General features: G+C 38.0%; 2 protein-coding genes across 9 annotated transcripts in view; both read right to left on the bottom strand.

Moving 5' to 3' along the window:
- Positions 1-5,065: 5,065 nt before the first annotated feature.
- Positions 5,066-9,444, bottom strand: LOC113117218 (uncharacterized). Its single transcript, XM_026285747.1, has one exon. The coding sequence runs from the start codon at positions 8,697-8,699 to the stop codon at positions 8,019-8,021; it is 681 nt and encodes a 226-aa protein (XP_026141532.1). The 5' UTR covers positions 8,700-9,444; the 3' UTR covers positions 5,066-8,018.
- Positions 9,445-12,408: 2,964 nt separating this feature from the next.
- LOC113117216 (ribosomal protein S6 kinase 2 alpha) overlaps positions 12,409-16,445 on the bottom strand; it is a 51,302-nt gene continuing 47,265 nt past the window's right edge. For all 8 annotated transcript variants that reach the window (XM_026285740.1, XM_026285742.1, XM_026285744.1 and 5 more), the window contains 8 exons: positions 15,886-16,011; positions 15,584-15,673; positions 15,278-15,436; positions 14,222-14,383; positions 13,902-13,978; positions 13,679-13,796; positions 13,457-13,594; positions 12,409-13,375 (listed from right to left, as the gene is read on the bottom strand). In XM_026285740.1, coding sequence (XP_026141525.1) covers positions 13,253-13,375; positions 13,457-13,594; positions 13,679-13,796; positions 13,902-13,978; positions 14,222-14,383; positions 15,278-15,436; positions 15,584-15,673; positions 15,886-16,011 — 993 coding nt within the window. In that variant the 3' untranslated portion in view covers positions 12,409-13,252. The remainder of the gene's footprint in view (positions 13,376-13,456; positions 13,595-13,678; positions 13,797-13,901; positions 13,979-14,221; positions 14,384-15,277; positions 15,437-15,583; positions 15,674-15,885; positions 16,012-16,445) is intronic.

The following is a 16,445-nucleotide window of genomic DNA, read 5'->3' as shown; positions in this document are numbered from 1 at the left end:
AGAGGGACTTTGCGGGGGATTCTTGAAAATAGATTAGCTTCACACAGACGTCTTCTAACTGTCACAGTACTTACAGGTAACTCCAGACTGTCTTTGATCATCCTGGAGGTGATCATTGGCTGAGCCTTTGCCATTCTGGTTATTCTTCTATCCATTTTGATGGTTGTCTTCCGTTTTCTTCCACGTCTCTCTGGTTTTGCTCTCCATTTTAAGGCATTGGAGATCATTTTAGCTGAACAGCCTATCATTTTTTGCACCTCTTTATAGGTTTCCCCCTCTCTAATCAACTTTTTAATCAAAGTACGCTGTTCTTCTGAACAATGTCTTGAACGACCCATTTTCCTCAGCTTTCAAATGCATGTTCAACAAGTGTTGGCTTCATCCTTAAATAGGGGCCACCTGATTCACACCTGTTTCTTCACAAAATTGATGACCTCAGTGATTGAATGCCACACTGCTATTTTTTTGAACACACCCCTTTCAACTAATTCAACTAATTGCCCAATTGCACAGCCTTAAGAGCGTGCATATCATGAATGCTGGGTCTCATTTGTTTTCTGACAATCTACTGAACCTACTGGTAACTTGTTTGCCACGTAGCAATAAAAAAATATACGAAAAACCTTGATTATTCTGGTTAGTCACATTGTACTGCTATTATTTTGAACAATACTGTATACATAACAAAAAATGTGAAACTGAAAATATGTCGTATTCTAGGTTCTTCAAAGTAGCCATCTTTTGCTTTGATTACTGCTTTGCACACTCTTGGCATTCTCTTGATGAGCTTCAAGAGGTAGTCACCTGAAATGGTCTTCCAACAGTCTTGAAGGAGTTCCCTGAGAGATGCTTAGCACTTGTTGGCCCTTTTGTCTTCTGTCTGCGGTCCAGCTCACCCCAAAACCCTCTAGATTGGGTTCAGGTCCGGTGACTGTGGAGGCCAGGTCATCTGGCGCAGCACCCCATCACTCTCCTTCTTGGTCAAATAGCCCTTGATGCCTTCAGTGTGACTCTACAATTTTCAATTTCATAGTCATGAAAATAAAGAAAACTCTTTGAATGAGAAGGTGTGTCCAAACTTTTGGTCTGTACTGTATATATAAACCCTCTGTAATCGTCAAACACTCTACGTTTCCCACCCCACAAATCCTGGATTAAAAATGGATCTTTTTGCAGAAGGATTATGCACACACATGATACATGTGTGTTTAAATCCATTTTAGTACCTTTTTTCTTGACAGCTGTACATCCAGGATGGGTCTAATGGACGGTTGCCAGCACTCAACTTAAATTGATCAGATTAAAAATCGCTAGCTCTTAGCCTCTGACTGAGCTGTTGCATAATTGACAGGTGTTATGTCACTGCTGAGGCGGTCAGTGCAGTGCAGGAAGTTTCAGGTCAGTCTGAAACAGATGTCACTGTGATGGTCTGCAAATGAGAACCACTGGATTGCAACATGATACAAAAGATCTCCTTGGTTGAATGCCATGTGTAATCCATCATCTAGGAACCTACTACTGCCTCCAGTATTCAAAATACCTGCTATTAAGGGTTTTCTTCGAAGGTAGCAGTGTTAAAACATTGAAATGTTTCAGATAATATTTTAGGAAAGTGTAGAAGTGTGCATAAAATATTCTGGTAGCATTTCCGCTGTTTCAATGTTGCTTCATGATGTCAGTTACAGTGCTCTATAATGTATCTGCACCTCTGAAATAAAGCAAAGTTTGAAAATGGTTAAATTAGATAATTGAAATGACTGCCCAATGGCGTTTACTGAATTATTGTCACAAGACTTCTGTTCTAACTGATTCAATCAGATTTATTGACTAGTGACCGTATCTAATTTAAATACACGTAGGCCTACACTAGCAAAGCACAGATGTGTGGTACATTCATTTAAAATATTCTGTGCGTAATATATTTGCTTTAGGAATGCACATCTATGAAAATACGGTGAAAAACTGACTAAGTACAGGACTATAGGATGCAACGATGCTTTCCATTTCCGTTCCCTGTTTTCGAGTCACAATCAAATTAACGTATTTTCTTTTTTTTAAACTACATGGGGCCATAGTATCGCCACTTTACAGTGTCACAAAGACCAGACCGTCTTTATACAGTAACGCTCCTGTAACATGATGATAGATAGATAGATAGATAGATAGATAGATAGATAGATAGATAGATAGATAGATAGATAGCACATATTATTTAACACCAGTTTCAGTTTAATTAAGTCGATTTTTTTTTACCCCGATTTAAACATGGAATTATATGGAAACCGGAACATGCGCGACCACCTAAACGGAAGTTAAAATCCATCATAGAAGCCCTCATCGGTTACTCAGGAAAAATGTGGATACTTAGATTATTTTTAAACCTGTATGCTACAGAGATAAACCAAGGTAAGCTTTTAATTCATCTAAACCCATTGGATCGGGGCTATTATCATGGCAGTTTTTCGTCATTAGGGGTTAATAACGTTACGCAAGGCCTCATCATGTTATGCTAACAACAACATGAGTGCTTTTTGAAAATCTTTGTAGGCTATAAACTGCAAACGAAGTAACAACTAATGGTTGCCCTTAGTTATTGAAGTTGCATGCTCTAGGATTACTTCTGAAACGTAAAAATAGAAAAGCACCCTTAAAACGTTCAGTTTGACCACGTTTTAAAGCTGCGGTAGGTAACTTTAGACGCTCTAGCGGTTAATAAACAGAACTGCTTGCGTCTTGCGGAAGAACATCGTAGCCGGAACTACTTCTCTCTGTTTATGTCTATGAAGAATCACAAAGGTACTGGGTTACTCCGCCGCGGTAGCCCCGAAGCAATCTAAAATAGTCCGAATATAAACACTTATTATAGGTGCACCCCAGTGATTCAGGACAGGCTAAAAACACGGTTTGGAAAATGGATTCATGGTGTACTCGCTTATCACATACATTTTTCTACATTTTGAACACAAACAAAGTCACGGACCGCAGCACTGATTGGTTCTTTTTTACCGGGAGCGGATGACTTTCTGCAAATGGCAATAGGACCACTGGGAGGAGCCAGAGGAGCTTGATTTTTTTTCACAGATTATCTGTCTCATATTCTACTGTCAGGACATAATGACAGGTTTAACAAATATGTAAAAAAATATATTTTTCAAAAGTTACCTACAGCAGCTTTAAGGATGTTTTATTATTATTATTATTATTAAAGAGTTTTACTTTAAAATAAGACAAAAGGTTGATAATTTAATAATAAATTGATAATAAATTATTAGTTTTGCCTGAAGTGAGTTTAGTCTCTGAATATGGTAAGAGTGAGAGAGACATGGTCAGTCTCTAATACAATGTGTTTTTTCCAAGTTTTTTTTCTGTTGTAAGAGACTAGGCAATCAATTTAAATTCAATCTTAATCCAAGGAAGCATTTGACCTTTGCGTATATAATTGTTAATTGTCAGGTGGACTGACATTAGTGGTCTGTGTTTCCTCTAATGTGGATGTATGTCAGATTGGCAGATGGCTCAGGGAAAAAAAAGAGGGTGTTGGTACTGATCTCAGCAGAAATCGATCAAGTGTTTCTTCCGGTCCTGTTGACCTATCAAATTCTGCTGAGAGACTCGCAGTTTAAAATAGATATTAGGCATATTAGTTTCTCTCTTTAGCGAAAGATCAGCATTTCCATAGGCAAAAAGGTTCATTAAAAAGGTCAGTCAAAGCAATTCTGATATTCAGTATGTCATCGATAAATGTACAGAAGCATGTGAAATTGATTTATTTCCCACTGTATTTTTTGTTCAGCAAACCACACAAATAATGTTGTAAAAATTCAGTGATTATTTCAGCATAAAGAGGAAATAAAAATACATAATTTCAGTGTTAGACAGGAGACAAAGGTTTTTGAAGGTTGAATCTTGTTCTGTAACACAAATAATGAAATAACAGTAAATACAGAAAATGCCATTTTTAAAGAATTAAAACATTGAAAAACACATTAAATACATAAAGTCAAAGCATGATACATTCCTATTCAGTAGTGTTCAAAAAATACAGTAAAAGGCAATAGTTAAGTTTAAAGAGTTTGTGAAACCCATTAAATATATATATATATTTTTATCAGAAAAGCTTCTCTTTACTGTCTCTTAAAATACAAGCTATTGTAAATAGTTGTTGAGCATTAAGGTTACACCAGTTTGGGAAAATTATTTACAGAAATAATGAATCAGCTTATCTAAATAAAACAGGATATTCAACAAAATTCTATACATAGATTAGAGTTACCTGATGAAACCTATAGGATATGGCATCATAACTGTATAGATGGACACAAGGAAAGACTTTACATTCATTCTGCAAGTGGGCCCAGAGAGATCTTTGGGAAAGCTTTTCTTTTAATATCTGCCATCGCAAAACTCATAAAAGGTGCCGTGCAAAAATCAGTGCGTGAGAGAGACTCCGTCTGAGGTGTCTTTAAAACACACAGCGTAAATGAATTACATATATACAGTAAACGAGATAAGGCATTTGATGAATGTTTAACTCTTGATAGCTTTTTAAAAAAAATGGAGCCTATAAATCACGAATGCAATGAGAAACCATCCAAAGGGTCATCTGGTAGCATTGCTAGAATTCCACAACCAAAAAATCCCTTAAAAAGTTTACCATGGTACCTTACAGTAGTTATTACCACAGTGAAACCATGGAAATGCTAGTGCACAATAGTCAAGCTCCAGAAGAAAAAATCCCATTCATTTTCTCTGTAGGAGATTCATTTAGAAAGATAAATGATACAACTTTAAAGACGGACCAACCAAAATCAATCAATGGTATTTTATTCAGCTTGTTTTTTTTTTTTTCATAATCCGGTCCAACAGTGAAATTTCTGGAGAGAAACTAAATTAACCAAAATTCTGCAAATTAATCTTTAACAATTGCCTGTTTCCATTAAGCACTACAAATGAAGCCAGTTTCTCTATTCTATAGACAAATAATGCATATTTTTATAAAATCAGCATCTTTAAGTCAACCAATTAAATTCAAGTTTGTATCATTCAATACTTTATGTGACTGTGCTTAAATCTTTTTTTTTTTTTTTTGTACCTTTTTCTTTATAATTTAGTTTATAATGTTGTGATTCACCTTGTAGCTGATTGGTTTAGTTCATGGCTTATGACTCTTATGAACACTTAAAAAAATCCTATGGGGAAAATGAATAGGAATACTTGTGGAACCAAGTACACTGAAAAAGTTTGTGGACAATGTTACTCTGAAATATTAAAGCACTGAATACCACGACTACACTTGTTGTTTTGGTTTCACAGTAGTAACACTTATTCTACAAATCAAGATATTTAAACAGAAACTGTTGTTACCATGGTAATTGTTTGAAGGGGAACCCAGATGGATTCATCACCTCATTCCAACATTAGTTGCTAAAAACAAGTCCTCACACAAGGGTTTTTCCTTTTATATGTCGCCGAAGAACACTGCAGCCATGTTCAATCATCTTTCACACTCTACAGCAGCCAATCAGTCGTGTGTCCTGAATGTAGCATAATCTACAGCTGTCTAAATCAAATCCCTACTAAAATAAGGGAGACCAGCAACCCTTAAAGGACACCGAGATGTTCTGTCATTAAAGAAGTGCAAGTAGCCCTTTAACTGAGATTCAGCAACTTCTATTGTGTTTGTTTTACGCCTGATCAGTATAAAGGAATAAAGACTGGTCTGCAGGCATCCTGCCCCGTCAAATGACGCAAATCTAACGGCGTCACACACAGATGCGTGGGTGTCACGCAGAGCTGCAGAGACAAAAAGCACCATAGGTGCAGCAGTAGAGTGGATTGCAAAGTGACCCTGTTAAAAGACATTCTATGTGTATGTAATGATTGTAATCACAGCATATCAATTTAATAATTAATGTTACATAAGAGTAAATAGTTGCTTAAAAACTTAAGACTTCTGATCAGAATCTGATAATACAGAACAACATATTAGTTCTTCTGCTATAATTACCTGTGCTCATTAAATGTAATTAGTAATATTATCATTTGTATTATTAACAATATAATTTTAAAAGTATACATTATATATAATGATATATTACGATGCAGTTATTCAGTGTTTTTACGATGCAGTGAGTAGAGCAACTGTCTGCGTACACAATGAGGCAAGATGCCAGGTGCAGGCTACGTTCTCAGTGGTGATGTACGCTCCTGCTGGCTTACCCTGCTGTACAGCATAAATTTATCTGCCGAAGGAAAGGTTATCCTGCTCACTAAAGACTTGCAAGGATAGCCAGCATCACATCATCTTTCTCTCTCTACCTAGCCCAGAATCTTCCAGAATTAACCGGTTCGAGCCAAGAATAGCAGTCTCCTGTGTTTTTGCTGAAGTCCCTAAACGCACGCCTCTCAAACAAGGCTGAGCCAGAGCCATTTGCTCTAAGAGAGAGAGAGGGAAACTCAGAAGAGACAGGAAGTTTCCATGAGAGCAGTTGCACCAAATAACCAAACCAAAAAGATTATGTGATACACTTAATAGCCTGTTTCTACTCAGTATCAAACGAGTGATATTGGTTGTGCCTGAAACCTGAAAAAAAGCAGCGTTTGCAGGTAGCATACGGAGGTAGGAAGGCGTCAGACGTTAGCATAACATCCTTTCTCTCTAACATGCCTTCATCTGGTTCGTTTTGAAGGTTTTTGATCCCGTGTTGCCTGTGATTTTCCATTGTTCTCTGCATGTGGTTCAAGATTGAAAATAGTATCTGATGAAGTGGTAAATAATCTATGATTGTACATTCATAATGTATGATTTTCTGGCAAGAACTGAGCATTTGTAGTCATTAAATATTTGTTTGGTTATCTCTCACAAGAATTAGTTCTAGATCATTACACATGACAGTATGATGCTTTAGAAGCTGGTCAGGGACTCACATTTAGGACATTTGCTTTTAGCCATGTACTTACGTATTTCAACCACATTTTTTGAGGCAATTTCAGTCGTGTACACTCCAAACTAACCAGCAGTCTGCAGTGAATGATTTCACACAGGAAGAACCTCAAAACGTCCTCTGCCGGTCATTCATGGGCTGTAGTTTTTGATCTGTTAAATACATTCTGAAGGAAATGAAAGTCAGGTCCAGGTTGCTAAGCGACTGGGGGATGAGAGAGGCCCCAGATGGAACGTTGATGGAGAGAGATAAATCACCACTTTTCTTCCCCGTCCACACATGCTCAGTGGGTGCCCTAGATGTACTCAAGAGGACCAAAGCGCATGTGCGCACCTCCTCGCAAGCCCCCAGTATATGTATGCAAATCATACAGTCACAGTCGTGACCATTCATCTGCCGTTCACACCATAGATGTTAACTGTAGTGAGAACTATAACTATAGTCCACACAACAACTCGAGAATTGTTGGAATCACTTTCAGAACCAATTTTCCCAGCTGATGGATAATAAAATCTCAATTAGAATCCACCTGACATTAAAGAGTTGAGCATTCAGAGTGGCAGACTACATAACTGCATCGCATGCTTCTAACAACCAGAATCCTCTATTGATGGCGAGGCTGTTGTATAGTTATTGTTATAGTCAATGTTCTTGGTGTGAAAGGCCTAAATCTGTTTCTGCAGAAGAAAGCCTTTTGTTTTGGACCGATCACAGGAAACCTGAGTGACTACTTCTGGAAGATTAGCTCCTGACATTCACACCTTTCACACACACAAAGCAACCCCAGGTACATGAAGTGTAACACATGCACAGAGCTCTAAACATCAGCAAAGTTTACACGCATTACAGAAAATGCCCAGTGTCTTGTGTTCAAGCAGCAAATATGAGGCCTGCGCCATTTCAATGGGCTCAAATGAAGCACCGTCTAAGATCTCAGGTAACAATATATTCAATCAAAGCAAAGGTTTCAGCATTTCCTGACTAAAAGCGAGTAGAAAAATGAGCCTCGGACAATCTTGGATGATGCTGTGACGAGTGACAGCGGTGAAAGACCGTCTTGCAGTGGATGTTTGGCTATTTGAGTTTAACAGGCCAAGGGAGGCACGTTCTCAGCCCCAGCATGGAGGAGAAGACAATGGTGGGCCTGTGCCGTTTGAACCGCAATCCCTTTTTCAGCCGCTGTCCGTTTTCCGCCACATATAGTTCACCCTGCTGGGCGGCAGAGGTGATGCGGCCCACCAGCTCCCCATGTTCCACCACCTCCTGTTCGGAGCGCACAAACACCTCCCTTAGCTCCTCCAGTCGTCTCTCCATCTCCCTGATGACACGCTGGCGCTCCTCCACCTCCAGGAGGCGTCGACGAGCTGCTTCGAACTCCATACTTGAGCTGGGGGTGACCAGCTTGGATGAGGGTGCTGTGGCGGATGCAGAGGGTGGCTCGGAGCCCACCTTTCCAGCAGGGACTCTACGAAAGTCTCCCATGGAGATGGATCTCCGCTGAGAAGAGGAGGGAAGGAGGACGTTGGAAGAGGAAGCAGAAGGACGGACATTCGCCGTAAAAGGAACAGAAGATTCCTGCTCTGCATCACTGTCAGAGTTTTCATCCTCGTGTTGGTGCTTCTTCATGTTTGCGCACGGCTGCTGCATTTGTTTTCTGTCGAGGTGCGAAGCACTAGTACTATTCTGTTTGTGCTGCCTTTTCCGTTGAGGGAGAGAGAGCTCAAGAACCGTTTCGCTGCCTGTGAGATGCTCCATTCATTAATAAGGCAGCAGCAGCACTGTTAGCTCACACTGGAGCAGACTCGTCATACTCTATTGGACAAAAGGACGCTGACTTTGCTGCAGCTGATTGGATGCTCGCCGTCTGTTATCCTGCCCACTCAGCATCCCCTCTCTTTCTCTCTTTTTCACTCTCTGCTGTCCTCACTGTTATCTACGTCAACTCACGTAATAAAAAAAAAGCCAAAAAGTGGTTATTTTTCACCATCTCTGCTTGATCATACCCTGTTCCCTCCCTCTGTGTGTTGCCCATAGCAACACAGCTTAATATCACATTTTGTAGGAAAGCAGAATTGACCGCCCACCCCACACACACTCATACACATTTCCCCCTCTTGTTTCCTTTGAAGTTATTCTATCTTTCTGCATCCCTATCACTTTTTACCTCCCCCGCTGAGGTCATAAATAGCCAGAGATGTAAGATCATTTGCAAATCCAACATTCCACGATCTGCTGTTGCCAAGCAACTGATCTTGGCATTCATAAAATATACGTTTTATGTATATTCTCGTATTGAAATAATACACAGCAATAAATGTGCTATTTGTTAGGGAATTATTTCGTGTTCAAGCTAAAGCTAAAAAAACACTAGCAAAATATGAAGCAATGTTTGCTTAATGAAGCAAAATTGAATCAAAATTATGTAATACGGTATACAGTCAAACTGTTAAAATATTTTTTACTGTCATATTGTCATATTGTTTAGACCAATTATTAATTTCTATAATTTGTTTAATTGTTCTATAATTAATAATTCTATAGTATAATTAATAATTTCTTTATTCAAGGGAGCATTCATATAAATTCTAGTAAGAGTGGGTTTTAAAAATAGGTATGTTTAAATTGGCTTAGGGAACAAATAGGTAATTCAAGATTAACACATGGTAATTTTTTTATTTATTAGAATTTTTTCAAATTAGAATTATGTCTGTCGCCTTGTTGGATCTTTCCTTGATATTTACACTATATGTTTTGTGAGCCTGGTCATGTAAATGCATATAAATAAATAAAAAAAGCATCATAACTTTGCAACCCTTCAAGGTATGTTGATCTTAAATTTTGAGACTGTGACTGTGTCTTTTCTGTTGTATTGCATAAATGCAATGCAACCAGACTGATAATCTCAGGGTTTAATTTGGTTTTGTTTGTGTGTTCTTTTTTTATTATTATTATTTTTGTTATATGTTTTAGCCATGATTGCCATCCACAGACTGCAACGGTTTCAGTTTGTGTTCTACTGAAGAAATAAAGTCACCTACATCTTGGATGCCCTGGGGGTAAGCAGATAAATTCATTTTCGGGTTGAACTATCCCTTTAATGTGAAACCAGCCCCTATCATTACAGTGATGCTGGGAAGAGACTGCAATGGAAGTTTGGTCAAACCTCAAGAACACTATAGATAATGGGAAAATCCAACATCTCTGGCTCAGTACTGCTTCAAAACAACTGTAAATGAATAATTAAAAATGTCAAGCACATTGTGCATTTGAACTCCACTTTGATACTTTGCATACTCTCATTTCAAAGACAAGAGAAAAGCACACTAAACACTAAAGTTATTAGTGTTATCTGAACAGGCAATAAAAAAACGGACTATCCTGGAGAAGATATAACGCATGTAAAGCAGCAATAGTGATGTTATGAGCCACATTTGTGGTGACATAAAGGGACAGTACAAAGTGAGAATCACTTAGCCATGCTTTAAATAACCTTTTAAAAGCCCCTTCCATCCGAGATTAGAGCAGTTATTGGTAAGAGAGGGAGGGAAGGGTGCTCTCAATGTTGGATTAATGATGGATTTATTTCAGGCATTCCATCATCAGTAATGTTCAGAGAGGTGCTGCAGATGTTACTTTACTGATTACATAAAATGAGAGGACAAAGTGAGAGAGAGACAGCATGAAATTCTATTAAAGATGATGCTTAGGTCCGGAAAGAATTAAGCTTGTCTTGTTACATATAAGCCATCGGTTTGAAACCGAAATGACTGAAGTGAATGAGTTTAAAATAAATATTTAACTTTCTATATATCATTCAAGTAATTTTATATATTATTTTATATCCATTTCTGCAAGAAAATCATATTTTTCCTATCTTGAATCTATTTGACTATATATATATATATATATATATATATATATATATATATTTTTTTTTTTTTTTTTTTTTTTAAGTAATTTATTTCTGTGATTTCAAAACTGGATTTTAGGGACAGTAGGGGAGATTTCTAGGAGGAACAGGCAAAACAGTTGGAGAGGAGAGAAATTAGTTGGAAAGAGAGAGTGAGAAAGTGAGGCCAGGATTAAAAACAGACAGATACTGTATATACAAGAGCTTTGTCATTCATTCATTATGGATTTAGACTCTCAAATAATCCCACCACATCATGGCCTAAATTCTGATGTACAAAGCTCTAATTTTTCTGACTTTTAGTATATTAATCCAATGAGAAGATTAAAAATATAATATGCCCCAAGACGGTCAAATACATTGAGATGGAGACCTCACATGGGCCAAATTATGATTTAGTGACTGAAAAGAAAGAAAGACTGAGCAAGACAATACAGGACAAGGCATACTTTTTTCTTTTCTTTTAATAGAAAGTCATCAAGATGAAGGTTCTTTAATTCAGCCCCTTTACTGTAAAAGCAAAGGACGTTAATTTGTATCCCTTTACCACAAACAAACACCCCCCCAACATCAGGCAGGAGAAACAAACACGTTTACACAGTAATACGAACGAATGCTGCGACTCCCAGTAAATAAAGCATTTTTTTTTCTTCAAGGAAAGGCAAATAAATCACTTTTTTTTTTTTTAAGATTAAGCAAGAATAACCCCAGATAGCACACAAAGAGCAAATAAGGTTTGGGAGAAACAGAATGCAGAACTACAGAGACAGGCTATGTTTTTTAACACTTTGGACATGGTTCCAAATTCTGTTCCAGTTACTGTTTTTAAAGTGACTGAACAATTTTCACCCTCATGTCATTCCAAACCTGTTTATAGCTGAATGACCATGATATTCTTTTCAATAGGATGGAAGTGAATTCCTGGTCCTTAAATAAAGCTTGGACACTCCACAGATCTTCTTTTGTGGAATAAAAAAAGTCATACAACATAGTTTTGGAAAGACATGAGGGTTAGTAAATTGTTACAGTTTTCATTTTGGAGCAATCTATTCCAAGTAAAACTATTAATTTTAATCATCAAAACAATGAGAACTAGGTGCTTTTCTAATTGTTTATGTCCAAGCAAAGACATTTTCAGAGTTCTTAATAATTCAGGAATTGTGGGAAAGGGAATGCAAAGCAATACTTTTAAGACGTGTTTGACTGGTAAAGGGTGCAAAAAACAAGGCTTCATGAATTTGCAAGGCATCGCTAAGAACAGCCTGAGCACAACACAGTTGATAGTTCCACCAAAGTAGGCATCTGAACGCAGGGAGAACAAGGAATAGGACAGACAAGGTAAAAATATACACAATTATTAAATCATTTCCTTAGCTGTCATATTTAGACACTTTTGTGCTCAATGTGCATTTATAAAATAACTTCTCTTTAAGCAAAACAACAACAACAAAATCAAAACACAGGAGACAGCATTCAATATCCAGAAAAAGCACTTGTCTAACAAGAGCAAAATTTTTCCATGCCACAAGTTTCAGATGTCATCTCACATACACACATTGTTTCATTCTTTACTTTAATAAACACAAGACGACATTTTCTGAACTGTCTTCACCAGTGCTGACAGGTTCACCAAGCAAAGGTGACGGGTCGGGAAAACGAGAAAGAAACAAGACAGCATTGTACAAATCCATGCAGAAAGCACTCCCATTCTCCACTATGTTTAGGTTGATAGTCATGTGATCATGCTCACCGGATCATTATGGAAGATATATTTAACCTTTACTTGTCCATGTGGGTGAAATATTATACCGGAACCATCTCTGCTTCTCCTAAAGGCCACTTTGAGCTTTTAGGAAGAGACTGACTAAGAGAGATCTACTGGACAATTGGAAAGCATAGCAACTGAAAAGCTTCTAGAAAGAGACAGATCTAACATGAAATCCATTTGAACAAACTATAGAGGTAAAAAAAAAAAAATACACAAAAAGCAAACCTAACAAAAACAGAAATAAAAAAGAAACTCAGCAGTGTTAATATTTGGGTATTACAGTACCAAGACAAATGCATTGGGAATATCATCTATTTTATAACAGTATCCTTTACCCGGTTTCTTTTCATTCTCTCTCATACACACACATAAACACACACCACTACTTCTAAGGGAGAACGGAACCCTCACTGGCCACGCCCCTCAAACTTCATCAGCCAATCACCTCCCTTGCCTAGCGTTGCTTGACAGCTCCACTGCAGTGCTGATGTCATGGGCAGGTTCAAGAGACCGTCTTAAGTCTTTAGAGCTTCAGTGTGGTGCTTTCATCCATCCATCCTTTCATCCATCCATCCTTTCCACAACTGCATTCAGCCTGAAGTACTTCTCCATGTCTGCTTCCCTCGTTCTCTACAGAGATGTGGAAGGAAGCTTTTTCACCCGTCTCTGCGCCAGGAATGAGGACTCGATGGGCTTCAGCTCAGGGGGTGGTTGGGAACTCTTCAGTGCTGAGTATGTGGCGGCCATCGCCCCCTGTGAGAAGAAAGTTGGTGAAGTAATAGACCACCATTTACGTTCTTTATGATAAATTTAAGAGCCTCATGGCTGTGATACCTTGACAAGCTTGGCATCTTGATGTTGTAACTGGCTGTTGGGAAGTTTGTCTCTCTGAATGATCCACGGATGCTTCAGGACCTGCTTGGCTGTGAGTCGCTGGTGAGGATCCACATGGAGCATCTTAGAAACCAGATCCTGCATTGAAAATAATGCACGTGAGAAAATAAAAACCCTGTCGGAGTGATTTGAACGGCTGTGTGGATGGGGGTAATGGCCTACTTTGGCAGCATCAGACACCGCGTCCCAGTTGCCTCCCTTCAGAGTAAAGCGTCCACTCCCTATCCGACTCAGAATCTCTTCTGGAGTGTCTTCTGGTCCGTTGGCAAATGGTGTAAAACTGGGACAATTAAAAACCAAAGGAAAAATTAGTGTGGGTGTGTCAGATTTTGTGTGTGTGCAGTGTTTATTAATAATGCGAGTGAATGTTTGTGTGCATTCTTACCCAGCAAGCATAGTGTATAGTAATACTCCAAGACTCCAAATGTCACAGCCCTCATCATAGCCCTGTCTTTTCAGTACCTGCAACACAAAATGATAACTTTCAGCACAGTTATTGAGAATAATACTCAAAACTGCACCACAAAGACATCACACTGATGCCAAAAAATTTAAAGCCACATAGAACAAATTGTCCTTTCATATAAATAACTCCACATAAAGTCCCAGCCAATGTGTTTTCACTGTAGTTCAAAACATTGGGAATTTAATATGTTTACTGGTCTACACAGAATTCCTCAGTCTACTGCGAGAAAAAACGCTCACCTCGGGTGCTACAAAGTTGGCAGTATAGCAGGGTGTCATGAGGAGGCCATTGTCTGCCCGGAGCTGCTTGGCAAAACCGAAATCACAGATGCGCAGAGATTCTGGATTTCCAGACTCGTCAACATACAGAATATTACTTGGCTTCAGGTCCCTGTGCACAACCTTGGAGAAAAAAAACACCAGGGTTTTTTAAAATCATTAAAATTTTCCTGCATAATTCACAGACGGCTACAAATATACCTGCCATCTTTAGGTGCCAAAAGTATTTATATGTGCCAACTTGTAACTGTACCATTGATAGTGCAGCAGATATATAAAAAAAGTCGTTATAATAAATTTCAAGTTTAGTGTTAAAATTGGCCTCATAGTAGGCAATTGTACCACTTGAATAATCAATTTTATTAACCCATCTCAAATATGATACTCTAAGTAATAATATTATTGTTTTAATATTAATTAATAGTTTATATGGCACTTTGTTTTGGGAACGTGTTTAAGTCAAAGATCTATAATATTGTGATAAAATATTTGTAGTGTTACAATTGCCCTCAATCCCTATTTTCTATTATACTGGGGTTAGCTTTCAAGGAAGAGTGGTTTAATTTAATTGATTTGAGTAATTTTTCATTCTTCAAGTGTTACAATTGCCCCTAATGCCAGTTTACCATTATATCAGGGTAAGATTTCAAGGAAGAGTGGTTTAATGGAATTGATGTGAGCCCATTTTTCATTTTTCAAGCTCTGCTTTATTATGTGCTATAAAAGGCTACAGGATGATATTAGGCCTCAGAAGCATATCTATTGTGGTTCTTCTGGGAAAGATGTCAACATAAAAACTATTTAATCACAATAACTGTTGCAAACAGAGGATAGGGAACAGAGGCGACTAGAACAGTATAGGGTCTAGGGAAGAGCCTTGGGGAACACCCTTAGAGAGGAGGGGGGAAGAAAGTCTCTGTCATAAGCTGTGAATCATAATAACATATTTTTTTGCCAGGGGCAGGTTATTATCTACAAGACAAATGTAATTGTGTTTATCCATGCATGTTTTCTCACCCCTTGACAGTGCAAGTATTCCACAGTCTTTGTGATAGTGTGCAGCACAGCACTAGCCTCTCTTTCTGAGAAAAACTTCTGCTTGAGGATTCTGTCCAGCAGTTCACCTCCTCGCATCAGCTCTGTGACCAGGTACACCTGCTTCCCATTATCATACACCTGCACCACAAGTTTTTTTTTATTATTATTATTAAATATGGAGTGGTAGTATTTTTAACTCTGTATTGTGTAAATATATTACATTTTAATAATGCAGATGATTTCTGTAGACCAGTTAATTGTGAAATGATATGCTTTTGTACTTACGTCTTTGAGAGTGATGATGTTAGGATGCTGACCGTATCTCAGCAGGATTTCAATCTCTTCTGATGGGTCGGTGCTTGTTTTATCAATTACCTATCAGAATTATACAATAAATCATGTACAGCATTAGTTACTTGAAGACCATGTTTATCTAAAACTATTTTAGTGAACAAAGCCTTTTTGTTGGTGATGTTCAGTTAAAAGAGCATTCATATATATAACAATGCTGATGCCAAAGAAAGAAAAGATAATTCAAAGCCACGTCAGTACAATTTTTTGAGAGGTTAACGGTATGAGGCTCTAACCTTTACTGCATACTCTGTGTTGGTTGCTTTGTGTATGCAGCGTTTGCAGACAGAGAAAGAGCCCATGCCGATGTCCTCCTTCAGTATGTAACCATCACTGAACAAGTGGTTCTTACCGTGAAGCTGCTGCTTGGAGACAGATACACAAGAGAGAGAGAGAAAATATTAGAACAGCCCCCCACACACACCACACACAGGCACCAAAAGTAAAATCTAATAATTATAATGGACACTGTACACACTGATTACATTCTTTTAAACAAGGCACAAACACTACATATTATTATTACAGTTTGAACTCAGCACAGTGAATGCTGGAAAGCACAGAATGATGATATCACTAATACTGAGTAAAGCAATTCACTTTCTGCATTACTAAATTTTCACTAATATCTTCCTTCATTAACATTTAACCACTGTATCATAATCTACATTGAAGTGCATTACACCCACTCTTACATTAATCAAAGTGAAAAGAAATACTGCTTTCTAGTGGTCAACCATTTCAAGCTCACTTAAGCTCATAAATCACAGGATGACTAAAGTATGTTCAGGGTTCA

Source organism: Carassius auratus, chromosome 17, assembly GCF_003368295.1.
Source record: "Carassius auratus strain Wakin chromosome 17, ASM336829v1, whole genome shotgun sequence".
Classification (NCBI taxonomy): Eukaryota; Metazoa; Chordata; class Actinopteri; order Cypriniformes; family Cyprinidae; genus Carassius; species Carassius auratus.
This window is presented reverse-complemented; position numbering and strand designations above follow the sequence as displayed.